This window comes from Juglans regia, chromosome 2 (genome assembly GCF_001411555.2).
Source record: "Juglans regia cultivar Chandler chromosome 2, Walnut 2.0, whole genome shotgun sequence".
Lineage (NCBI taxonomy): Eukaryota > Viridiplantae > Streptophyta > Magnoliopsida > Fagales > Juglandaceae > Juglans > Juglans regia.
In genome coordinates this window covers 36,709,049-36,735,319 of record NC_049902.1, presented here as the reverse complement: position 1 = coordinate 36,735,319, position 26,271 = coordinate 36,709,049, and the positions used below count along the sequence as shown (strand labels likewise).

Here is a 26,271-nt window from a genome sequence, read left to right as displayed (position 1 = left end):
GATTTTGATACAGTCTGATAAATGGATTGTAATATTATAACTGGGAGTCACAGTAAAAAGAGTTGTGTTGCATTTTGCTGGTCCAGACTGACTGAAAGAGACTTCTACTGCTTCTTTCCTACGATCCTTAGTTAGAAAAAGTGAAAACGTAGAATGATAGCAAACAGGAGATACGTTGAATTGTCAGATGACGAACGCCAGTAATTGAGGAAGCTTGTGAAGGCTACACTCCATTCTATGAAAGTTGAGGTTGGTCGGATCTGAAGGATCCGAGGTCGCTGGTCCAGAATATGCAACGCGTGGCGGCAACAGGTACACCCCGGTGCGGCGGCTCCTTTCGACAATCTTCTTCAACCGTTTGAAGGATCAGCGGCAGGGGAGTCTTGCGGTACGGCGCGTGGCGTTCATGGGAGCTCAAAAAATAGTAGATCGGTACTTCTCCTTACTATAGATGGAAAATATAATAAGAACTTGAAATGAAAAAAAAAACCGTAATAAACGGGAGGAGGGAGGGAGGGAGGAGCCAAAGCTCCACCCCCCTCTAGGTGGGGAAGATGAGATTTTTGGTTTTTAGTTGGCGGAGAAATCGCCTGGAGAGAGAGGGCCGGGGGTAGGGGCTTCGCTACTGTTGTATACAAAGTTGAGCAACTCATCATAATTCTTCAAAAAACCGTTTTAACCAATAGGAAGAATCTGTGAAAATGTTTTAGCACCTGAGCATTACTCATTGGAATTGTACTACGATGTTGCCATTCTTGTGTAGAGGTTATGTTTTATGATAAGGTTAAGTTTAGGCAGTAAGTTGAGATCAATTTTAAAGAGTTAAATAAAATATTATTAGAAATTAATTTTTTAATAATATTATTATTTTAATATTTAAAAAAATTAAATTATTTATTATATTTTATATAAAAATTTAAAAAAATTGAGATAATATCAAATCAGATAAAAAAAAAACACTTTTACTATCCGGGGCCTAGTCGTACTCAAGAGGTTTGAATATCATAGACAAGAGAAAATGTTTGAATTTTGAAGTTCCCTTCACCTAAATAATGTCCAATCAATCACCGCAAAATACAAAAGAACGTGGTTGGTAAGTTTATTATGTGAAATGGAGGACGTAAAAAATTAATTCCATTGCTTTTGCAAAAGAAACGTGAGTTGAATGGGCAAAAACACTTTGTTCTTTTGAACTTTATATAATGCAGCCTTGTTGAACTCTTACGTCTCCTTATAAGTCCAAGAATATACCCTACTTCTGCAAAGAGCAACCTGTGCTGCAAGCTTCCTTATCCAAATATGAGCCGTAGAATCTCTCCTTTTATTCCCCCCCTTCTGCTTTTATTCTGTCTTGGTTTGCAGCTCGCAAATGGTAGGGTCACTGACACTCTCCGACCAGGCCAATCACTAACAACCTCGGAGACTATTGTCTCTGCTAAGGGAAAGTTTGAACTTGGTTTCTTCTCCCCGGGAAATTCGACAAGGTATTACGTGGGAATATGGTACAAGAAAGATCCTAACCGCACCGTAGTTTGGGTTGCAAATAGAAAGCGGCCATTCCCAGATTCCTCTGCCGTTCTAACCCTAAATCCAAATGGGACCCTTGTAATATCTGGCGGCATAATGCAGTACACGGTGTCCAACACTTCAGCTGGGAACGATACGGCCTATGCCATGCTATTGGATACAGGCAATTTTAGAGTTACAAAGGTCTCAGGTGTTGTTTTGTGGCAAAGCTTTGAGCATCCTACTGATACTCTTTTGCCCGGAATGAACATAAGTGATGTCACCACAGGATGGTCATTAAAATCATGGAAAAGTACTGAAGAACCTGCTCCTGGTCTTTTCTCTCTGCATCTCGGTTCTTGGAACGAACTGCTTCGGGGTTCTTGGAAAGAATTAATAGTAATGAAGGGATCTGAAACATACTGGTCTAGCGCACTCATCGGTCGTCTGGCTGATATGTTTGTGATTGATGGGGAGTCCGTCACTTGGCGTAGTAAGTACACCGATACCGATGATATGTTAAGAATAGTTTTAGATGTAACAGGGCAGTTTAGACTATTATCATGGACAGAAGTTAACCAATCTTGGCAATTGTTATCCTCGCCCAAGTGCGGGGCTTATGCATTATGTGGTGATTACAGCATATGCAGTGAGACAACCGATAGAGGATGTGACTGTTTGCCAGGTTTTAAACAGCTGGTAGCTGAAGGGAATAAGTCGAGTGGCCGAGGGTGTGTGCGGAAAATTAATCTGCAGTGCGGAAATGATACACAATTTTCCCCCTTGTCTCAGGTAGATTGGCCCAGTAATCCGAATAAATTGGACATTAGCGACTCTGCAGAGTGCATGTCAGCTTGCTTGACCAACTGTTCCTGTATTGCTTATGCTTATGATCATCGAAAGCATGACTGCTTAGTATGGGAAGGTCCTCTACTAAATGTGAAGCAGCTCTCAAAAGATGATGGATATGGAAATGATTTTTATCTGAAGCTTGATCGTTCGGAATCGATTACCAAAGGTCAGAAAAACACAAGGACTTGTCAGCTATTGCTGACTATTATTGCTGTTGTTGTCTCTTCTACTTGTTCTTCTTCCTTCAATTATTTACTTCTCTGTTTGCAATTTTTTTGAGGAGTTGCCTCGAGGCACTGCCAATGGTAAATCCAGTCTTAACACGAGTACAACGCATGTATAATTCTATTTCTCTGATTTCCTTCCATGGGATGAAACTGTAACATCTTCAGGACATAAGAACACGAAGGTTGCAGGGCTATTGTGGGCAGTCATCATACCGACCACATCTCTTGCATTGGTATTCAGTCTTTTTGTGTATTGTGTGAGGAGAAAGAAAAAGCTCAAAAGAAAGGGTGAGCTAAGAAGTGTTCGAAATGTATTTCCGCAATCAAAATGTATATTCTCAAGCAAAGCCTTAATCATATGTTGTTCACCGTGCAGGGGTCGATTTGTTACTGTTAGATTTGAGCATGACTATAGAGTCTAATAGTTCGGAGCTTACTGAGTCAAGTAGGCATGGGGATAGTAGAAGAGGCGAAGTCAAAATGCCATTATTCAGTTTTGCAAGTGTTTCTGCGGCTACTGATAATTTCTCGTCTGCAAATAAGCTAGGCGAGGGCGGTTTTGGACCCGTTTACAAGGTATGTTTAAGTATCCCTAAACTTATTAGGATGCGGGCTACACATACAGGGTAAACACTTTGCCAGTAACTAACCTACCATGTTAACAGACACATGCCTCTTTTGTTGCTGCATTTACTGTAAAGCCACTCTGTACCCATTTAAATAAGAATTGGGCTGACTTTGGGTTAATGAAACTAAGTTTAAATTAAACTGTTGCATGCACGTACCAGGTGTGTTATATTTGGAAGTGGTGTGTTAATGTCATTGTGGTCTCGAGTTTGAAAGTTTCCAAACTAGTTAGTTTTAGAGATGAAAGTGCCTAGTACTTATCATTGATAGTGGATTTCTTGTGGATCTAATTTACTATTTTATTGTTTTCTATCTTTTTCAAAACAAACACTAATCCAGGGAATATTACTGAGAGGGGACGAGGTAGCAGTAAAAAGACTTTCGAGAAGATCTGGGCAAGGTTGGGAGGAGCTAAAAAACGAAGCAATGCTCATAGCCACACTCCAACACAAGAATCTTGTTAGACTTTTGGGCTGCTGCATTGAAGGAGATGAAAAGATACTAGTTTATGAGTATATGCCAAATAAAAGCTTGGATTTCTTCCTGTTCGGTTTGTAATTTCTCAAGAATACATTTCATTCCTCTTTTTAGGATTTTATTTTGTCCTTCAAATTTGGCCCTGTATTGTCAATCTAATCATATTTTTAAAACAGATCCAGAAAAGCGCAAGATGCTAGATTGGGGGAAACGGATTCAAATCATTCAAGGGGTTGCTCAAGGACTTCTTTATATTCATCAGTATTCCAGGTTAAGGATTATACATAGGGACTTGAAGGCTAGCAACATTTTGTTGGACACCAACATGAATCCCAAAATATCAGATTTTGGAATGGCAAGAATATTTGGAGGAAACGAGTCAGAAGCAAATACTAATAGGATCGTGGGCACGCAGTAAGTGACATAAAGGAAACTACTGAATCATAAAATCCAATTCATCAGTATAGCATACACATGCATAGACATGCACATAAAAGATTCTGCTACTAATATTTTTAACTTGATGATTGTGAACAGCGGTTACATGTCACCTGAATATGCTCTGGAAGGTGTCTTCTCCATCAAATCTGATGTCTTTAGCTTTGGCGTCTTATTGTTAGAGATTTTGAGTGGCCAGAAGAACACTGGTTTTTATCAACTTGACTGTCTCCATCTTTTGGGATATGTGAGTATCTTACTTGTACCTTCTAGTGGAGAAATTCAAACACTTTTGACTTCTGATTAATACTCAGGATTTACATTGTTAATGCATAAGAAACTAGAAATGGTTTGGAAACAAATGGAAGAAGTCCAGAACTGCAAAGAAAGTTAATCTTATTACTCCTCTCCTCTTATACACCTGGCCCTCTCCTATTACTACTCTTATATGATGATGAATTGCCAGTCTCTCAAAAGCTGAAATGATAGGAAAAAAGGAATTCAATCGCTTAACCATTTTGTTCTTTGATTTGAAGGCGTGGGAATTATGGAGTAGTGACAAGGGATCAGACTTAGTGGATCCGTTGCTCCATGATGATATGTCCTCCATGTCTATGGTGTTGAGATATATTAACATTGCTCTCCTCTGTGTACAAGAAAGTGCAGCGGATAGACCTACCATGTCCGACGTTGTCGCAATGCTTAGCAATGATAGTACAGTTCTACCTTATCCCAACCAACCTGGTTTCTTGTTTGTGAGAAGTAAGGTGAAGGCAAACCCAATCAGTGGCGTGTCAGACTTCTCTTATCTGAAGAATGCAACAGTTTCAATAGTTGAAGGCCGTTAAGCTTTGAAAGACCGGCCATAAGCGTCATACTATCTTTGTAAATCATCATAAAAACATTCTGTTTGGTTGCCTACTTTCGGTTTGTACTTCCCCTTTTTCCTGTTTTATGTCGAAGTCCACTCAACAGAGTGAGCAGTGTGTATGGGATTTTTGAGTCTTTAGCCGTAGAACCTGTTAATGTGGTTATGGTATTATAGTCAGTCCTGTTACATAGTCGATAAATATGATCTTCCATCTCCGATAAGGAGAGATCAAGCATGCCTGAAACATTGCAATACTCATTGCACATCTCTTCATAACATTCTCAAGAGTCCAATATGGGCATCACAAAACTAAACTGGCATTTATGTTTATCAGTGATGACCCTGATTCCTTGATAGAAAGCTTTAACCCGATGGAAGGCTCTCTTCTGAGGATCTGAACTTGCCAAAGAGCTGTGGTGTTTCACAGTTCTCAATCAATAATAAAAAAATTATTATTTTTATTATTTTGGTAAAATGTAGATGAAATTGGATTATAAATGAAAAACTACGAGAATTTTAATTTTTAGTAATATAGAATTTTATTCGTTTCTGCTTTGGTAGATGCTCTACCGCCCTCTGCATTTCATCTCTTGATTAAGTTTGATTTTTTTTTTTTCCTGGTATTGCTTTATCTTCTTCTCTATTTTTCACTTTTCAACCAAATATACAGAACGAGAGTGAGAATTGGATCTCAAAATGGCAGTACTTCGATCTCCAAGATTTTTGAACTCTATCGATGTTCGGGAATGTGGACGATTGTCTAAGATTATGGGAGACAAGATGATGTGAATGAACATGGACACAACTTCCTCGATGCTAATGCTTCCAAAATCCTATATTGTACTCAGATGTCTGTCTAATATTAACAATATTTTACGTGTTTGGTCCTAGCGTGTAGGACAAAAGACCACAACATGAATGTTGAATGAAAAAAAGTGAACTTTTTCAAACATGTCAAGAGCCATCAAATTCTTATCATAGCTCTAGAGAGAGTAACTCACATTTAAACACCAGGTTGGTATTGCCTTGTTTGCCATGATAGATTTGTTCCATACTTAAAGAAAAGGCAGTCACGCTTTGATGACCTCTCATTATTGAAATTTCTATCCATGTAGATAATCGGCTAATGAGAGGGGCAGTCTCTATTGCATTGGCTTTCAAACTGGTATCTTTCTTTTTTTTTTTTTTTTTTTTTTTTTTAAAAAAGGACGGGACCCCAATTTTATTGATTGTCCTCACTTGTGGCGGAGGGAAACCGTGGTTACAAGTACGACACCTGGAATTTACATAAGCGCTAAATCTAGAAAAAAAAAAGAATCCAGGCATCAAAATCAGTATAACCATATAGAGTACACGGCCTTAAATAAGATACATAACCTACATCCGAGCTAGCCAAAAGAGGGGCACCTGCAAAAAAACCCAGTACACAAGGCAAAACAGTTGCAAATAATATTCTATGTAGGATTTTGAATTTTATAATTGTTAGAAATCATGTCCCAATCTATTCTCCCCTTGGTTGCAGGTGTTTGGTTTTCTAACTAAACCACATATATAAGCTATCTGATTCCCCACCATGAAAATATCAAATTTGGGCATCGAGAATCATCCTCTCGGAGAGATCAGGACTTGAACATGCCTTTGATCTCCTTGGAAGAGCCTGCCTCAAGCAACATAACCCCTGCAAAGGATAGTTTATCCCTGCTGATAGAAAGGCCTGTGTGCACCCTTCATTTCTATTAGAGGAAATTTGATGATGTATGCCTACATAAGACCCATATTTGGAGGGCCTGTTACCAATCAGTCGGAATAATGTTAAGCGCCGAACTACAGCAAATCAGTCGTAACAGTTATTCATTATAGTCCAGTGTTACGATTAATGGACATGTTTGCTTGCTGTGCGGCCAACATGCTCATGGGATTCTGTGGGATACATACTTTCTTGGTGTTAACATATCTGGCATAGTTATAACCAGACTATGCTGCGCCTTTAAAGGTCACAAGCATGACTTCTGGAGCAAAAGGAGTTCGAAAGTTTTTGAGGCAGCAGAATCTTTATCCATTAAGGTAACCTTCCTAATTAATAGATAAAATTAAGGAAGGTAAACTTCTTTATCTATTGAGATCCAAGCTTGCCTTTTTTGTATGGACTATAATATTACTCATGCTTATTGCGAAGGTAATGATGTTGTGATTGATTTTCTTGCTAAGCAGAGTATTGGAGGTTTAAATACGTATTAGATTGGTGATAGAGATACTTTTTCTAGTTAGTTAAGACTTAAGAGGACTTATTCGTATGGACATAATTGGTTTTCCTTATTTGAGGTTATCAAAGTGAGGTACAGAGTTTTTACTTCTTGCTTCTTTATTATTTTCTTATATGTGTGATCTGTTCCTTTTATTGCATGTTGGTTTTTTAGAGTTGTTTTTTCTATTTAGTTTGTAATTTTTTAGCTTTTTTAGTTTGTGGTCAGGTCTTTTGGGTTTTGATACCTACATTTTGGTCTTTATACTATTTTGTAACCTCCAAGTATTGATTGTAATCACGGTTTTCATTCATAAAAAGTGAAAGTTATCAATAAAATTAAAAAGACTGCAAAATCTGTTAGCAGAGTTCAACTTTATGCGAGGCTATGAGATTACTGAGACACTTCTTGTTTATAGGGCTTTATCTTTTTTGGTTTTTGGCTTTGAGGTTTTTTTTAATAAGCGTAAAGAAAATGCTACGTAGCTCCCTTAATATTACATTTAAAGTTATTGCTTGAGTATTTTAATTTTTAATTTTTTAAATTTTTTACTTAGTGATTAAGAAAATAATTATTAATGAAATTATACATTTTTAATATTTTCTTAATGAATAAATATGTTAAAAAAATAACTATAAATTTGAACTAGTAATAAATGCTGGACGGCCCGCTAACACCATCTTTAGAGTAATGAAAAAGAAGAATGTGATTTATCATTTTTATCTTTTTAAATATGTGTTTAAATTAAAAATAAAAATAATAAATTACATGCTAATTAAATAAATATGTGTACTGTAAGGATTCACATTTCTCTTCGTTTTGGAAGACTTTTGAGGCCATGAAGCTGGCAAGATATTTTTTCCATATGAGCGTGTTCAGTGGGTGATTGAGACACTGAGATTCAAAGTTTGAGAGCATAAATAATAAAGGAGAAATAATAACATGACATTGACCTAAAAATGAAGATCAATGCTAAATCATTCGATAAAATGTCTCGAGGATTTGTCCTGATGCAAAAAATAAAAAATAATAATAATAAAAAATTATTTTATTAAGAAAGTATTTTTTTATGATTTTATAAATTTTTTTAAAAAAATATTTAATAACATAAAAAAATAAATAAAAACAAATAAAAATCAAATAAAAAAAATTGCTCTTTGTCGGGACCAACTTGTGCGACATCCTTGGAGCTCAAAAATAAATGTGATGCAGTGCCCAGGCCAGCCGCCAGGCACGAGTTGACCAACGTGGCAACAAAATCAAAGTCTACTCGGATGAGCACTGACAAAGAAAAAAATCCCTTGAAGACGGCGATTTTATGATTGCGTTTGATTGTGAATTTAATTTAATTTAATTTAATTTTAAATTAAACTTAACATTTAAATATTTAATTTTTAAATTATTAAACTCATTCAAATTTAAAATTTTTTTATATATAAAATTTATAATTTTTTTTAACTTAACATATCTTTATACGTGAGATTTATAATTTTTTTAAATTTTTTATAAAAAATATTACTCAAATAAATCTCATATAACTTTATTCATTATTAAACATATTATTATTTATAAAGAATTAAACTCAATTTAACTTATTAACGAAACCTAAATTAAATGCATATTTTCCATTCGACAGCGCGTTGATAATGATTCGTCAACTCGTGGCAACAAAGTAAAGTCACGGTTTAAAAGGAAAAAAAAAAAAAAAGATTCGTCATCTAGAATTTCCTTAATTTTTTTTGAAAGAAAAATACTATTTGAACTTAGAATTCTATCTATAAAAGTTATCAATTGCTATTTTTTTTTTATTTAAGAAAGTGAAGTGTTTTTTTTTTAATATTTAAAAATGCATAAAAATTAGTTGAAAGAAAATAAAAAATAAAATAAAAAGTCCGTACAATACGGAACACCATTCGATCTTCCTAACATTGTCTTTTTTTTAAATCCTCCCAGTACTATAATGGTAATTATGACTATTTTTTTAATGATGTATACAAGTGTGTGTTTCCCTTTTTCTTTTTTTATCGATGACGAGACAGATCGTCCAAAACGTTTGCTTTTGTTCGCTAGCTTCTTGAAAATGGTACCTTTTTATAACATGCTTTTGGATTAATAGTACACCTGGAGGGCTGGGAAGCTCATGCGAAAGTAGTATAGCTTTCCAAAAGCTGATGACAACTCCACAAGACTACATGCAGAAGAAGACGGCAAAAGACATTTTCCTCTTTTGATTCAATTTGAGTATATATACAAACGGTTTTTATTCAAAAAACCGTTCTAACCGAAATGAATTAGAATCTGTGAAAATGTTTAAACACCTGATCGTTACTCATTGGAATTATGCTACGATGTTGCCTTTCTTGTGCAGTGTCCGTGCTTTATGGTGACTTCATCCTTGTCACGAGGTTTTGTATCATAGACAAGAAAGGAAATGTTTGCCCTTTTATCTAATTAGTGTCAATCAATCACAGCAAAATACCAAAAGAAAAATAATTTAACTACAAACAAATTACATAAAAATAAATTTATAAATTGATATCACTCGATGCACTACGTCAAATTATACGTTAGCAATACAAAAATGTGATTGGTAAGTTTATTATGGCGTCATATGAAAATTTTCTTCTAATCTCATCTAAAATTCTTGAATCTTCTTAAAAGTATGAAAAAAAAAAGTATATATATTGTCACCACCCCACCCCAAGTCCTATGACTGGGACGTGGTCGTGACACGTGACCTGTTCTTTCTTCTTATTAATACTAGTATGTATTTATTTATTTTATTTTATTTTATTTTCTACGAGGGTAAAGGGATGGGCGTGAACATGTCATGCATGTACACTGCGTTTCTAGTTTAAATGTAGGCACCTGATAGACAATATGTTCAACATATTACCAAAGGACTCTCAGAGTCCACCATTCATTCATTTAAAACATCACTAGTTCCAATAGAAAGGGGACTCCGTCCCTACAACATAATCCAAAATATGTTTAACCTTCTTATGTGGGGTTACCATCACCCCACTATAGAAGTTACACTATTACCATCATACTACCACAAAATCTACATCATGTCAAAGACATATTGTCTTAAAGTCGACCAACAAAACGTCCCAACATGGGACCCATCATCAAACATAACATATAACCATTATCATTAAACCGAACCGACAGGGAATACTAAGCATCAACCCTTCCCTCCTCAGCAGTGCCTAGCTCCATAGCCTCATCATTCATACCTGGACGTTTAAAACATTTAACACAAAATGAGTCTAATACTCAGTAAGCAGTACACCATGCCGTTAACTTATTAATCACATAATCTTTTCCTTTGAAAACATGCATACATAAATATTTGCTAATTCTTGACAATGCTTTCATGCATAACAATTTAAGAACAACTGTACTTTTCATGCATAACTGTACTTTTCATGCTTAACTTTCATGCATAACAGTACTTTCATGCTTAACTATACTTTTCATGCATAAGCATTACTTGCTTTCATGCATAACATTACTTAGAAATGACTTTGCTTTACGTTTCACTTTCTTGGGCCAGTACACACTATTACGCCCCGTGTGTTGGGGTTAGCGGTCTTTTGGACCTGGATTCCCGCCCGCGGCCGCAGGTTGGGAACCCCTTTTTCATGGGGGGCAGCACTAGGTGCACTTCCAGTACTACTTACCCGGCATTGCAATCTGCCCATTCATTTGGTACCGTTTTCATACATGTGGCCATTACGTACATTCATACATCCATGCTTTCATTTCCTTTTCCTTTCCTTTCTTTAGAAAAAGTAACATTTTCATCATCTTCATTTAGTGCCAATGCATATGCGTTTCTTTGAAAGGAATGTTTCATGTCATGATACATATAGGTACGGCATAATTATTTGAGAGAGCATGCATAAAATCTCATGATGCATTACCTTACATACACACAATGGTAATTAACAAGGTACTTAACAGGGGTTACCAAGAAAGGCTTATACATACTATACATGCATCTATTCTTTCATAAAAGAAACATTTGGAAAAAGAGAGAGAGAGAGAGACTTTTTCATAAAAGAGCTTTGTGTGTAATGAGCATGGTCATAGCTACTTACCTCTATGCTCCTCGATACTTCCATCATCAATATTCCTATTCCAATAAATAGCATAAGCGTGTTAATACTCATACAATATTATTTAACCATCCCTTTAAAGGAGAAAGCCACGATATTACAATCTAACGTCCCTTCTATGTTTAACATTAACACAAATGACTACTCCTTATCTCAACTTATAAGAGAAATAACTTAAGTATTAAGACATGCTAGCTATCCACAGAAAGGCTATTTTAAAAGCCTACATGAAAAGTAGTTAAGAGTTTATAGGCTTAGCAAGGTTTCTTTGGTTCAAGCCCACTTTGGGTTATGGTCATTAGGAGATAAAATTCAGAATTCTCGACAATGGGCTTTAAAATAGATTTTGGCATCTCAAGTAGGCTAAACAAGTTTAAGAAATATGCCCTTTAAATCAACTTACGGTTCCTCATTATAAAATGGTTAGCTCATCAATATTTTGGACTCTTGGGTTAGGTAGAATTTAACCAAACGGGGGACAACATAAGGGCTATTTTTTATGGCATGACTTGGACTTAGGAATACTTGGACAGCTTTGCATATCATAATACCTCATGCACAATTAATCCCTTATATCTAAACTAACTAAGTTATAACATATTCACATAAGCAATATATTAATTAATTTAGATAGAACCTCCCATTAAAATTGAAGTAGTATAAAGTATAGTAAAGTTATCCATTAAGAAACTTTAAAACCTTTAAACACTTAGGCTCATGATTTACTCACTTAATACCTTTAAAAGCAAGATATAAAATTATAGGACCAAGCAAAACCTTTAAATCAAACCTCTAGCATCCTAAAAATAGATTACCAACCAAATATCAACACAAGGCACATGATACCAATATATATAATTTAAAATCACTATAATCATCTCCTATGATTAAACCAAGTTAAATAACAAAACAGCATTTTCGAAATACAGGAAAATACCTAGCAAAACAACTATGATACCATTCGGTTTGGGCCAAAAAGAGGGCATACATATTTATTTACAATATAGGAAATTAACTACATCTAAACATAAGCTAAAACAACATAGTAAGCTTCCAAAATCACACTAAAATCAAATGAGTAAATTTAGAATTTTACCTTAAGCTCTTAGCCCATTTCAAGAGGCAAACCCACTTGATTTTAGTGGTAAACCCGTGTGGATGAAGAACAACACAATATCACTGTTTTAAACCCCAAAACAGAAACATAAAGAAAAAATCATTGAAAGAAAACTCACTTGATCAACCATGGCTAAATTCTAAATACACAAAGAAGAAGGATTATGGGTACTCTTACCTTGCTATGGAGTCACAAGGCTTGAAGGTGATGAGATGAACTTGCTTTCTTGAAGATGGAAAGAGAAGAGGAAGGAAATAGGTGAAGGTTGGCTATGGCTTGCTTGGAGAGGAAGATGAAGTTTTCCATTTTCCTTGGGTGTAGATCGACGGGTAAGTGGGAAGAAAGGAAATTGATTTTCAACTCTCACCTTTTGGTGTTGCTTTGGACGATAGGTGTGAGGTAAAGTCAATTCAATAGCTTCCTTGGGAAGCTTATGAGTCAAAGGCTTTCCTTAGAAGCCTTATACGGGTGAAAGGGTTAAAAGGATTTGTTGACTTGGTAAGGCTTATCACATAAGATTGGGAGGAGAAGATGAAGACTTTTCTTTTGTCTTTCTTGGTTGCTTCCTACGGGTGAAATGGGATAAAGTGATTTAGTTGACTTGGTCAAAACTTATTACATAAGATTGGGAGATGGATGGTGGAGATGAATCCACCTTAAGAATGCTTTTTACCTACTAATCCAATGGTAGAGATTAATTGGATCATTTTCTAAATAAATAAAATTGAATGACTTAAAGAAAAATATTTTAAAATCTTAAAAATAATACCCTTGATTTATTTTAATGAACCATATTTTAAAATAAAACATATTCATCTTAAAATAAAATAATTGGAAGTAATAAAAATATCTTCATCTCAAAATATTTAACTTAGAATTAATAAAAATGACGTAAGGACCTATGTAGTAGGACTCGGGTATTACATATATATTTTCTTAAAGTTCATAATTTTTTATCAGTAAACATTATTTTATTGATCAAAAGAATAGTTTTTGCATCCAAAATATAAAAAATGAGTATACATACATAAAAAAATAAAAATAATAATAAAAAAAAAACCAAAAATATTAGCCTAAAATTTAGAAACTTGAAAACATTAGTTAAAAAATATACAATCCAAAAAGAAATTCGTTATAAATTGAATGAATATGAAATTAAATTGTCTATAATGTATTTTCTTATAATTATAAACAACAAAGTGTATAATATATATATATATATATATATATTTACTCTATTATAATAAGTAACTATCTAACTGTGAGTAGTAACTTTTGTATTTTTTTCGTTAACTTTTCTTGTTTTTCCGTTAAGTATTATTTTATCAAAACGTCTTTAAAATCTTTGATCATTTGACATGGAGCTCCCTTGTAGAATTTAATAAAGAATCATGTTTTATCAAAAGGTCTTTAAAATTCTTGATCATTTGATGTGTAGCTCTTTTATAGAATTTAATTAATGATCATGTTTTATCCAAAGGTTTTTAATATTAAATTAATAATATTTTATTATTTTATAAAAAGTAAATAGATAATTCCGTTGCAGAGATAATCCAATATATGTTATATATATAATCCAATACAATAGGCATGAATGCAAGCATCATCCTCATTGCATAGATCAATATGGCCCCCAACGTAGAATTTCTGGTTCCGCTACTGCTTCTGGTCTATTATGTTGGTTGAGGACGTAAAAAATTAATTCCGTTGCTTTTGCAAAAACGTGAGTTGAATGGTCAAAAAAACTTTTTTCTTTTGAATTATATGCAGCCTTGTCGAACTCAAGATTGTTTTCCGTATGAGCGTGTTCAGTGGGTGATTGAGACAATGAGAGTCAACTAAAGTTTGAGTCTTTGAGAGCATAAATAATAGAGGAGAAATAATAACACGACCTCGACCTAAAAATAAATGATGCAGGCCAGGCACTGGCCACATAGTAAAAGTCTATTCGGATAAGCATTCAGAAATAAATAAATCCCTTGAAGACAAATTACATGCACATATTTTCCATTCAACAGCACATGATTTTTTCATCTAGAATCTCATTTTTTTTTCTGTTTTTCTTTTTTTAAGGAAAAATACTATTTGAACTTAGAATTCTATATATAAAATGGTACCTTTTTATAACTTGCTTTTGGATTAATACACCTGTAGGGCTGGGAAGCTCATGCGAAAGTAGTATAGCTTTCGTGAAAGCTGATGACAGCTCCACAAGACTACATGCAGAAGAAGACGGCAAGAGACATTTTCCTCTTTTGATTCAATTTGAGTATACAAACGGTTTTGATTCAAAAAACCGTTCTAACCGAAATGAATTAGAATCTGTGAAAATGTTTAAACACCTGATCGTTACTCATTGGAATTATGCTACGATGTTATGGTGACTTCGTCGTTGTCACGAGGTTTTGTATAAGAGACAAGAAAGGAAATGTTTGAATTTTGAAGTACCCTTTTATCTAAATAATGTCAATCAATCACTGCAAAACACAAAAAGAAAAATAATTTAACTATAAAAAAATTATATAAAAGCAAACCAACAAAATAATGTAACTTGATGGAGTACGTCAAATTATACGTTAACAATACAAAAATGTGATTGGTAAGTTTATTATGACGTCATATGAAAATTTTATTCTAATCGCATCTAAAATTCTTGAATCTTCTTAAAAGTATGAAAATAAATAGTATATATATTTTCTTAAAGTTCATAATTTTTTTCAGTAAACATAATTTTGTTGATCAAAATAATAGTTTTTGCATCCAACTTGAAAACATTAGTTAAAAAATATACAATCCAAAAAGAAATTTGTTATAAATTGAATGAATATGAAATTAAATTGTCTATAATGTATTTTCTTATAATTATAAACAACAAAGTGTATAATATATATATATACTCTATTATAATAATTAGATATCTAACTGTGAATAGTAACTTTTATTTTTTTCCGTTAACTTTTATTTTTTTCCATTAAGTCTAATTTTACCAAAACGTCTTTAAAATTCTTGATCATTTAACCTGTAACTCTCTTGTAGAATTTAATAAAAGATCATGTTTTACCAAAAGGTCTTTAAGACCCTTGACCATTTGACATGTAGCTCCCTTGTAAAATTTAATGAATGATCATATTTTACCAAAAGGCCCTTAATATTAAATTAATAATATTTTATTATTATATAGAGAGTAAATAGATAATCCAATATAGATGCAGACCAATGTTCATACTTTGTTGAAGTTTAAATTTTTTTTTTAATCTTGATTTTTTATCTTTTTTTAACCTTGTATTTTTTTTTTTTCAGACAAATAAGCTACTACTAACTTCTATATATTATTTTTATTTAAATCATTATGGCAGGTAAACCTCCGAGTCATCCCCAGTGTGTGTATATATAACACATATACATACACGTACACATTGGCATGTATGCAAGCATCATCCTCGTTGCATAGATCATCGTTGCATAGATCAATATGGCCCCCAACGTAGAATTTCTGGTTCCGCCACTGCTTCTGGTCTATGTTGGTTGAGGACATAAAAAAAATAATACCAATTCTTCTGCAAAGACGTGAGTTGAATGGTCAAACAAACTTTGATCTTTTGAAGTTTATATAATGCAGCCTTGTTGAACTCAAAGTCTCCTTATAAGTCCAAGAATATACCGTATTTCTGCAGAGAGCAACCTGGGCTGCAAGCTTTCTTATCCAAATATGAGCCGTAGAATCTCACCTTTTATTCCCCCCATTCTGCTTTTATTCTGTCTTGGTTTGCAGTTCGCCGATGGTAGTGTCACTGATACTATCCGACCAGGCCAATCACTAACAACCTCGGAGACTATTGTCTCTACTACGGGAAAGTTTGAATTTGGTTTCTTCTCCCAGGGAAATTCGACAAGGTATTACGTGGGAATATGGTACAAGAAAGATCCTAACCGCACCGTAGTTTGGGTTGCAAATAGAGAGCGGCCATTCCCAAATTCCTCGGCCGTTCTAACCCTTAATCCGGATGGGACCCTTGTGATATCTGGCGGCAGAATGCAGTACATGGTGTCCAACACTTCTGCTGGGAACGATACGGTCCATGCCATGCTATTGGATACAGGCAATCTTAGAGTTATAAAGAGGGTCTCAGATGTTGTTTTGTGGCAAAGCTTTGAGCATCCTACTGATACTCTTTTGCCCGGAATGAACATAAGTGATGTCATCACCACAGGATGGTCATTAAAATCATGGAAAAGTACTGAAGACCCTGCTCCTGGTCTTTTCTCTCTGCATCTCGGTTCTTGGAACGAACTGCTTCGGGGTTCTTGGAAAGAATTAATAGTAATGAAGGGATCTGAAACATACTGGTCTAGCGCACTCATTGGTCGTCTGGCTGACATCTTTGTGATTGTAGGGGAGTCCGTCACTTGGCGTAGTAAGTACACCGATACCGATGATATGTTAAGAATAGTTTTAGATGTAACAGGGCAGTTTAGACTATTCTCATGGACAGAAGTTAACCAATCTTGGCAATTGTTATCCTCGCCCAAGTGCGGGGCTTATGCATTATGTGGTGCTTACAGCATATGCAGTGAGACAACCGATAGAGGATGCGACTGTTTGCCAGGTTTTAAAAAGTTGGTTGCTGAAGGAAACAAGTCGAGTGGCGGAGGGTGTGTGAGGAAAATTGATCTGAAGTGCCGCAATGATACACAATTTTACCCCTTGTCTCAGGTAGATTGGCCAAGTAATCCGAATAAATTGGACATTAGCGAATCTGCAGAGTGCATGTCAGCTTGCTCGACCAACTGTTCCTGTATTGCTTATGCTTATGATCATCGAAAGCATGACTGCTTAGTATGGGAGGGTCCTCTGCTAAATGTGAAGCAGCTCTCAGAAGATGATGGTTATGGAAATGATTTTTATCTGAAGCTTGATCGTTCGGAATCGATAGGTCAGAAAAACACAAGGACTTGTTAGCTATTGGTGACTATTATTGCTGTTGTTGTCTCTTATTCTTCTTCTTCTTCTTCCTTCAATTATATATTTTTCTGTTTGAGATTTTTTTGAGGTGGTACCTCTAGGCACTGCCAATCGTAAATCCAGTCGTAACACTAGTACAACGCATGTATAATTCTATTTCTCTGATTTCCTTCCATGGAATGGAACTGTTAACATCTCCAGGACATAAGAACACGAAGGTTGCAGGGCTATTGTGGGCAATCATCATACCGACCATATCTTTTGCACTGGTATTCAGTCTTTTTGTTTATTGTGTGAGGAGAAAGAAAGAGCTCAAAAGAAAGAAAGAGCTCAAAAGAAAGGGTGAGCAAAGAAGTGTTCAAAATGTATTTTGGAAATCAAAATGTATATTCTTAAGCAAAGCCATAATCATATGTTGTTCACCATGCAGGGGACAATTTGTTACTGTTAGATTTGACCATAGAGTCTAATAGTTCGGAGCTTACTGAATCAAGTAGGCATGGGGATAGCAGAAGAGGCAAAGTCAAAATGCCATTATTCAGTTTTGCAAGTGTTTCTGCTGCAACTGGTAATTTCTCGCCTGGAAATAAGCTTGGCGAGGGCGGTTTTGGACCCGTTTACAAGGTATGTTTAAGTATCCCTAAGCTTACTTGCTAAGATGCGGGCTACACATACAAGTTAAACACTTTGGCAGTAACTAACTTACCATGTCAACATACAGTGACACATGCCTCTTTTGTTGCTGCATATGCTGTAAAGCCACTCTGTACCCATTTAAATAAGAAGTGGGCTGACTTTGGGTTAATGGAACTTAGTTTAAACTAAACTGTTGTATGCTCGCCATGGGGAGCTAGTTTAGAGTTTTTTTTGTCAGGTTGATAAGTAAGATGATTATCATATGCAATAATTCTTATATAAGAATGGTAATATCGCATTGAGAAGAAGAGAAATAGGGAGAGAATGGTAATGTCACAGTTAGGCCTGTGCAAAAAATGTGATAGACCCGGTCCGTCCGATATATCCGACTCAACTCACCCGATAAGTTCGGGTTGAGATTAAACGTGGGCTCGACATCTCTGCTTTCGGATGAAACCGCAACACCCCGTCACCCGCAAAATCTATGGTACTGGATTACGGAGAAAAACTAAAAAGAAAGAAAGAAAAAAACTCTTTAATTTCCTCTCAGACTTCAGAACTCCTACAGAAAGTACAATAATATCATTACTCTCCCTCACAACTTCACAAGGTTCACACACATACACGCGTCACTCTCGCTCTCTCTCTCTCTCTCTCTGAACTTCAATCTAATCTAGCAAGCTCACCCAATGTTAACGGTGGGGCACCGACCCCGCGGACCGTCACCACCTCACGAACCCATGCAGCAAAAGAAAGCAGAAGAGTACACAGATCAGAAAAAACCCAAGTTCTTCATCAACGATCACGTAGACATCCTAATAGAGATCCTCAAGCACCTCGACGGACCTTCCCTCTGCGTCGCCTCTATTAGAAATAGTATTATTCATTAGTTTCTGTTAGGTTTCTGTTATTTCTGTTTTTAGTAAGTTACATTTTTAGTAACAGAGTTGTATTAGTTTTTGTTACTTAGGTATTTGAAATATTTCCTTTCTTTCTTTTTCCCGCCTATGATACTGAGTGTATAAAAGCATTCTATGCTTTGATGTAAAGACAAGTTAATGAAGTAATACAGAACTTCTTCTATGCTCTGCATATTTTTGATATTTTCTTGATATCAATCTTAACATGGTATCAGTTTGAAAAATATATTTCCGCGCGCAATGACTGATTCTTTTGCAGTAGCACCTTCTTCACCTGATCCTTCTTCTGATTCCTCCAGTCCTTACTATCTTCACCACGGAGATAGTCCAGGATCTATTCTTGTTACTCAAGTTCTCATTGGTGATAACTACCATACTTGGCGTAGATCCATGTTAATGGCCCTCACTGCCAAGAACAAAATTGGTTTCGTTAATGGCTCTATCACCAAACCAGCAGTTACTTCTCCTTTTTTTCATAGCTGGACCAGATGCAATAACATGATCTTATCTTGGCTTCTTAATTCTCTTTCTAAAGAGATTGCTGCCAGTGTCATATATGTTGAATCTGCAAATGAAGTTTGGTCTGATCTTCAAGAACGTTTCTCTCAAGGTAATGGTCCTCGGATCTTTCAATTACAGAAGTCTATCGCTTCTCTTATGCAGAATGATCTATCTGTTAGTGCATATTTCACTCAAATGAAAGGTTTATGGGATGAATTGATGAACTATAGACCCTTACCTGTATGTTCATGTGGAGGTCTGCGTACACTAATGGCCATGCATCAGCAAGACTATGTTATGCGTTTCTTGATGGGGCTGAATGACTCATTCTCTCAAGTGCGTGGTCAAATCCTTTTGATTGATCCACTTCCTCCTATGAACAAGGTTTTCTCTCTTGTTCTTCAAGAAGAGCGTCAGAGAGACATTGGATCACCTCTTGTTCCTCACATTCCCTCTGCTGCACTCTCATCAACAACAAAACAGCCTCATCAGATCAAACCTTCCACTCGCAAAGATAGACCTATTTGCTCCCATTGCTCTGTTCATGGGCATACAATTGAAAAACGCTTCAAGTTACATGGATATCCTCCTGGATATCGCTCCAAAGGAAAATATTCCATTCCATCATCTTCAGCTCATCAAGTTGCTTGTGATTCTACCTCTTCATTTCCACTCACATCACAGCAATGCCAACAGCTTATAGCTCTTTTAAATTCTGAACCACATGTGTCTCAGACAGCCAATGTGATTTCTTCAGTTGACCATCTTTCGGGTAAATTTTCTTCTGTTTTTTCCATTAAAACAGCATTGCCTATACACATTACTTCAGATGATTGGATCATAGACACTGGTGCCACGGATCATATGGTCCATTCCACTTCTTTTTTTACTACTTTTCATTCCACACATAACTCATTTGTCAAAATGCCCAATGGCATTTCTGCACCAGTCACACATATTGGATCCATTCACCTATCTCCACAACTCATTTTACACAATGTTCTATGTGTACCTTCCTTTCAATTCAATCTTCTTTCTGTTAGCCAACTAACCAAATCAACAAAAAATCAGATGATCATGTTACTCTTCATTGTAATTCAAATTTCAATTCTGCTTTTGTTTCACACTCTAATCATTCTGAGTTTGATATTTGGCATAAAAGGTTGGGTCATCCATCCTTTTCTCGAATGAAGTTGTTGTCTTCTATTGTACCTACTGCTTCCATAAATAATGACATTCCATGTTCAATTTGTCCACTTGCTAAACACAAGAGATTGCCATTTCCTTCTCATAGTGCACACATTTCTTCATGCCCTTTTCAACTTGTTCACTGTGATATATGGGGCCCCTTTCAGTTTCAATCATTGGATGGTTTTAAGTACTTCTTAACCATTGTAGATGACTTTTCTAGAAGTACTTGGGTTTATTTGATGAAGTTAAAATCTGACACTCGAGTGCTATTGCAGAATTTTATTCATATGGTTGCCAATCAATTTGATTCTTCCATTAAAATTATAAGGACAGACAATGGCATTGAATTTGCTATGCCTCATTTTTTTTCTTCTAAAGGCATAGTTCACCAGTTATCATGTGTGGCTACCCCTCAACAAAATTCAATAGTTGAGAGGAAACACCAACACATTCTCAATGTTGCTCGTGCCCTCCTTTTTCAGTCAAGTCTTCCCTTAGTTTTCTGGTCTGACTGCATTCTTACAGCAGTGTATCTCATTAACAGGATTCCTTCTCCCTTGTTAGCAAACAAAACATCATATGAATTACTTTTCAAAAAGCCACCCTCATACCTTCACCTTAAAGTGTTTGGCTCCCTTTGTTATGCATCTACACTAGCTCATAATCGATCCAAGTTTGCTCCTCGAGCTAGAAGATGTATTTTCATTGGCTATCCTCTTGCAATTAAAGGATATAAACTCTATGACCTTGATAGTCACACTGTTTTTGTATCTCGAGATGTTGTTTTTCATGAACACATCTTTCCCTTTAAGTCATTAAATCAAAATCTCAGTGCCTTACCACAACCTTCTCATGTCCTTCCAACACCTATTCTTGATCAACATATTTCTTTTCCATCCATTCCAGTAAGTTCATCTCTACCTGATTCTACAGAAACTGCCCATTCAGAATCCATTATTTCAGAACCTATCCATTCAGAATTAACTCATACAGAACCTGTTCCTAATCAATCCACACCTTTACAAAATCATTCTCTTCCTAGAAGATCTTCTCGAGTACATAAACCACCTGGTTATTTGCAAGATTTTCATTGCCATTTGGCATCCTCACAGGCTTGCTCTTCCTCATCTTCAACTGGGGATTCTGGTTCTTCATCAAGTAAGCAATATCCACTTTCTCATTTCATTGGTTATTCTCATTTGTCATCTAAACACAAAGCCTTCACATTAGCCCTTTCAACATATGTTGAACCCAAGTTTTATCATCAAGCTGTTAAAATTCCTCATTGGAGAATTGTTATGGCTGAAGAAATTCAAGCCTTAGAAAACAATAACACTTGGACATTAACTAATCTTCCCCATGGAAAGAGCCCAATTGGATGCAAATGGGTTTATCGAGTAAAACTAAAATCTGATGGAACACTCGAGAGGTATAAAGCACGATTGGTTGCTAAGGGTTTCACACAACAAGAAGGAGTGGATTACTTTGACACTTTCTGTCCAGTTGCCAAAATGGTCACTGTCAAGTGTCTTCTATCCATAGCAGCTGCAAAAGGTTGGCATTTAATCCAATTGGATGTCAACAATGCCTTCCTACATGGAGATTTGTTGGAAGAAGTCTACATGTCCTTGCCTCCTGGTTTTGGTGATAAAAATGATACAAGAGTTTGTAGGTTGAACAAATCCTTGTATGGTTTAAAGCAAGCTTCAAGACAATAGTTTGCTAAGTTTTCTTCTACCATTCTTGATCTTGGTTTTAAACAATCCAAAACAGATTACTCTCTTTTCACACGATTGCAAGGCACTAGTTTCATTGCTGTACTAGTATATGTGGATGACATCCTCATTACTAGCAATGATATAGAAGCTGTCAATAACTTCAAAACATTCCTTGATCAGAAATTCAAGCTTAAGGATCTTGGGTCCTTGAAGTATTTTTTGGGTTTGGAAGTTGCAAGGAATAATTCTGGTATATCTTTATCTCAAAGGAAATATGCCTTAGAGATTTTATCAAATACTGGATTCATGAGTTCTAAACCTGTTAAAACTCCCATGGAACAACACCTCAAGCTCTCTCGGGTTGATGGTGCTCTTTTGGAAGATCCTAAAGCTTATAGGAGATTAGTGGGCAGACTTCTTTACCTTACTATCACACGGCCAGACATCACTTTTGCAGTCCACACCTTAAGTCAATTCATGGACTCTCCTCGACTGCCTCACCTTCATGCTGCTCAGAGAATTTTACAATACATTAAAAATTCTCCTGGCAAAGGATTATTTTTTTCTACTAGCTCCAATCTTCAATTGACTGCTTTTGCTGACTCAGATTGGGCTAGCTGTCAGGACACTCGAAGATCTATAACAGGTTTTTGTATTTTTCTTGGCACCTCTCTCATTTCATGGAAATCCAAGAAGCAATGCACAGTTTCTAGATCCTCTGTTGAATCTGAATATCGGGCCATAGCTAACACAGTTTGTGAGCTTGTGTGATTACTCTCTTTGCTCCATGATTTACAAGTTCCTCACTCTCAAGTTGTTGCTCTCTATTGTGACAACAAGGCTGCCATTCATATTGCCACTAATCCTATGTTTCATGAAAGAACAAAACACATAGAAATAGATTGTCACTTTGTTCATGACAAAGTCCAAGCAGAAGTTGTGAAGCTCTTTCATGTTTCCTCTCATCATCAACTGGCAGATTGTTTTACTAAACCATTAGGATTTCCTTTGTTTTCTGATCTTGTATCCAAGCTGGGCCTTATCAACATACATGCTCCAGCTTGAAGAGGGGGTATTAGAAATAGTATTATTCATTAGTTTCTGTTAGGTTTCTGTTATTTCTGTTTTTAGTAAGTTACATTTTTAGTAACAGAGTTGTATTAGTTTCTGTTACTTAGGTATTTGAAATATTTCCTTTCTATCTTTTTCCTGCCTATGATACTGAGTGTATAAAAGCATTCTATGCTTTGATGTAAAGACAAGTTAATGAAGTAATACAGAACTTCTTCTATGCTCTGCATATTTTTGGTATTTTCTTGATATCAATCTTAACAGCCTCCTGCGTCTACCGCCTCTGGGGCACCATTTCCCGCAACGACTCCCTCGGGGAGCGCCTCTGCTTTCGCCACGTTTCCTCTCCTCCCCCCTCCTTCGTACGACCCGTCGTCGTGGCTCTCGGAAGCTACAAGCGGCTATTCATGGTCTGCGACGTGGTGCAGCTCTCCCTCTACTTATTTTGCGTCGATTACTACGAGAAGAGACTGGCGGATGCCTCTGTTTCGTCGCTCATGTTCCCATGCAAGCCCGTGAACGTCTGCTTTCGCTCTGTTCTCCGAAGGAAGGAATAATAGTTGTCCTCATTTTCAATAAAATAAATAAACAATTATCTAAAAATTAATTTTTTTTTTTTTTAGCCGGGTCGGTTTATATTACCTTGTGTATGCCTGCGGGCCAATTCGGATGGGGCCAAAGAGTAATATTAAATATAAATTTTAAATAAATAAATTTTATATAAATCTTTAGTAAAATAATAGATTCTATTAATAAATAATAATTTTTTTTATAAATTTTTAAAGTTAAGTTTATTTTTTTATAAAAATTTATATAGAGTTTGTATAAATCATTTTTTTCAAAGAATCTACGTAACTTTCTCATATTATATCTTTTTTAATTTTTAATTTTTTTTATCAAATATTTAATATATAAATAATAAATAGAATAATTAATTTAATTTAAAAAAAATAAACTTAAAAAATATTAAAAATATTAAAAAATTTAAAAAAATATTATTTAAAATAAAATATGAAGATAAAATTTTAAATGGTGCGCAGAGATACGAGGCTACAGTCTAACACAACTCTTTGGATGTTGTGGTCTCGAGCTTGAATGCTTCCAAACTTGTTGGTTTTAGAGATGAAAGTTTCCTAATTCTTATCATTGATAGGTGGATTTCTTGTGAATGCAGTTTTACTATTTTATTGTTTTCTATCTTTTTAAAAAAAAAAACAAATCCAGGGAACATTACAGAGAGGGGATGTAGCAGTAAAAAGACTTTCAAGAAAATCTGGGCAAGGTTGGGAGGAGCTAAAAAACGAAGCAATGCTCATAGCCACGCTCCAACACAAGAATCTTGTTAGACTTTTGGGCTGCTGCATTGAAGGAGATGAAAAGATACTAGTTTATGAGTATATGCCAAATAAAAGCTTGGATTTCTTCCTGTTCGGTTTGTAGTTTGTCGCACTTAGAAATACATTTCATTCCTCTTTGTGGGATTTTATTTTGTCCTTCAAATTTGGCCCAGATTGTCAATCTAATCATATTTTTAAAACAGATTCAGAAAAGCGCAAGATACTAGATTGGGGGAAACGGATTCAAATCATTCAAGGGGTTGCTCAAGGACTTCTTTATCTTCATCAGTATTCCAGGTTAAGGATTATACATAGGGACTTGAAGGCTGGCAACATTTTGTTGGACACCGACATGAATCCCAAAATATCAGATTTTGGAATGGCAAGAATATTTGGAGGAAACGAGTCAGAAGCAAATACTAGTAGGATCGTGGGCACACAGTAAGTGAAATAAAGGACACTACTGAATCATAAAAACCAACCCAACAGTATAGCATACACATAAAACATTCTGCTAATTAATATTTTTAACTTGATGATGGTGAACAGGGGATACATGTCACCTGAATATCTTATGCAAGGTGTCTTCTCCGTCAAATCTGATGTCTTTAGCTTTGGTGTCTTGTTGTTAGAGATTTTGAGTGGCCGGAAGAACACTGGCCATCTTTTGGGATACGTGAGTATCTTACTTGTAAATTCAAACACATTTGACTTCTTAGGTGCTTTTTGGATTGCGAGTTGAAAGTTAAATAAAATATTATTAAAATATTAGTTTTTAATATTATTATTGTTTTAGAATTTAAAAAATATTGAATTGTTTATTATATTTTGTGTGAGAATTTGAGAAAATTGTAATTATGAAATGAGATGAAACACTTCTTGTATTCAAATAGGACCCTATTGATACTCAGGATTTACACATTGTTAATGCAAAAGAAACTAGAAATCGTTAGGAAGCAAATGGAAGAATTCCAGAACTGCAAAGAAAGTTAATCCCATTATTCATCTCCTCTTATACATCTGGCCCTCTCCTCTTGAGTACTCTGATATGATGATGAATTGCCACACTCTCAAAAGATCAAATGATAGGAAATCACTCACTTAACCATTTTGTTTTTTTATTTGAAGGCGTGGGAATTATGGAGTAGTGGCAAGGGATCAGACTTGGTGGATCTGTTGCTCCTTGATGATATGTCCTCCATGTCAATGGTGTTGAGATATATTAACATTGCTCTCCTCTGTGTACAAGAAAGTGCAGCGGATAGACCTACCATGTCCGACGTTGTCGCAATGCTTAGCAATGATAGTACAGTTCTACCTTATCCCAACCAACCTGGTTTCTTTTTTGTAAGAAGTGAGGTAAAGGCAAACGTGTCAGACTTCTCTTATCTGAAGAATGAAACAGTTTCAATAGTTGAAGGCCGTTAAGCTTTGAAAGACCGGCCATAAGCA

At 35.5% G+C, this 26,271-nt stretch overlaps 3 protein-coding genes and 1 long non-coding RNA gene across 5 annotated transcripts; 3 read left to right on the top strand and 1 right to left on the bottom strand.

The window, feature by feature from the left end:
* Nucleotides 1–1,251: 1,251 nt before the first annotated feature.
* LOC108984766 (receptor-like serine/threonine-protein kinase SD1-6) lies at nt 1,252–26,268 on the top strand. 2 transcript variants are annotated; one of them, XM_035687207.1, is made up of 8 exons: nt 1,285–2,524; nt 2,751–2,873; nt 2,962–3,161; nt 3,552–3,762; nt 3,866–4,103; nt 4,227–4,374; nt 4,664–4,952; nt 26,225–26,268. In XM_035687207.1, exons 1-8 carry the CDS (start codon nt 1,300–1,302, stop codon nt 26,245–26,247), a joined length of 2,457 nt encoding a protein of 818 aa, XP_035543100.1. In that variant the 5' UTR covers nt 1,285–1,299; the 3' UTR covers nt 26,248–26,268. The 2 variants fall into 2 exon arrangements, with proteins under 2 accessions (XP_018812365.1, XP_035543100.1); XM_018956820.2 differs by lacking the exon at nt 26,225–26,268 and having other exon boundaries at nt 1,252–2,524; nt 4,664–5,254.
* LOC108984807 lies at nt 10,132–12,931 on the bottom strand. Its single transcript, XR_001995084.2, has 4 exons — nt 12,660–12,931; nt 12,462–12,544; nt 11,348–11,382; nt 10,132–10,480 (listed from the first exon to the last, which is right to left on the bottom strand). It is a non-coding gene; the product is annotated as an uncharacterized LOC108984807 (long non-coding RNA).
* Nucleotides 16,139–26,247, top strand: LOC108983250 (G-type lectin S-receptor-like serine/threonine-protein kinase At1g11300). The gene is made up of 7 exons (XM_018954833.1): nt 16,139–17,416; nt 17,647–17,787; nt 17,876–18,069; nt 24,707–24,914; nt 25,023–25,260; nt 25,369–25,495; nt 25,948–26,247. The coding sequence occupies exons 1-7, from the start codon at nt 16,192–16,194 to the stop codon at nt 26,245–26,247; spliced, it is 2,433 nt and encodes an 810-aa protein (XP_018810378.1). The 5' UTR covers nt 16,139–16,191.
* Nucleotides 18,113–24,149, top strand: LOC108984798 (F-box protein SNE-like). The gene is made up of 2 exons (XM_035687264.1): nt 18,113–18,957; nt 23,747–24,149. Exons 1-2 carry the CDS (start codon nt 18,771–18,773, stop codon nt 24,037–24,039), a joined length of 480 nt encoding a protein of 159 aa, XP_035543157.1. The 5' UTR covers nt 18,113–18,770; the 3' UTR covers nt 24,040–24,149.
* Nucleotides 26,269–26,271: the final 3 nt, after the last annotated feature.

What these genes read in the sequence shown, in the direction of transcription:
- LOC108984766 (XM_035687207.1), top strand. Translation starts at nt 1,300, where the DNA reads ATGAGCCGTAGAATCTCTCCTTTTATTCCCCCCCTTCTGCTTTTATTC. An exon ending in GTTTTGGACCCGTTTACAAG is followed by an intron (nt 3,162 to 3,551) that starts GTATGTTTAAGT and finishes ACACTAATCCAG; the next exon opens with GGAATATTACTGAGAGGGGA. An exon ending in AATAGGATCGTGGGCACGCA is followed by an intron (nt 4,104 to 4,226) that starts GTAAGTGACATA and finishes GATTGTGAACAG; the next exon opens with CGGTTACATGTCACCTGAAT.
- LOC108983250 (XM_018954833.1), top strand. Translation starts at nt 16,192, where the DNA reads ATGAGCCGTAGAATCTCACCTTTTATTCCCCCCATTCTGCTTTTATTC. An exon ending in TGATCGTTCGGAATCGATAG is followed by an intron (nt 17,417 to 17,646) that starts GTCAGAAAAACA and finishes TAACATCTCCAG; the next exon opens with GACATAAGAACACGAAGGTT. An exon ending in GTTTTGGACCCGTTTACAAG is followed by an intron (nt 18,070 to 24,706) that starts GTATGTTTAAGT and finishes AAACAAATCCAG; the next exon opens with GGAACATTACAGAGAGGGGA.
- LOC108984798 (XM_035687264.1), top strand. Translation starts at nt 18,771, where the DNA reads ATGTTAACGGTGGGGCACCGACCCCGCGGACCGTCACCACCTCACGAA. An exon ending in CGTCGCCTCTATTAGAAATA is followed by an intron (nt 18,958 to 23,746) that starts GTATTATTCATT and finishes CAATCTTAACAG; the next exon opens with CCTCCTGCGTCTACCGCCTC.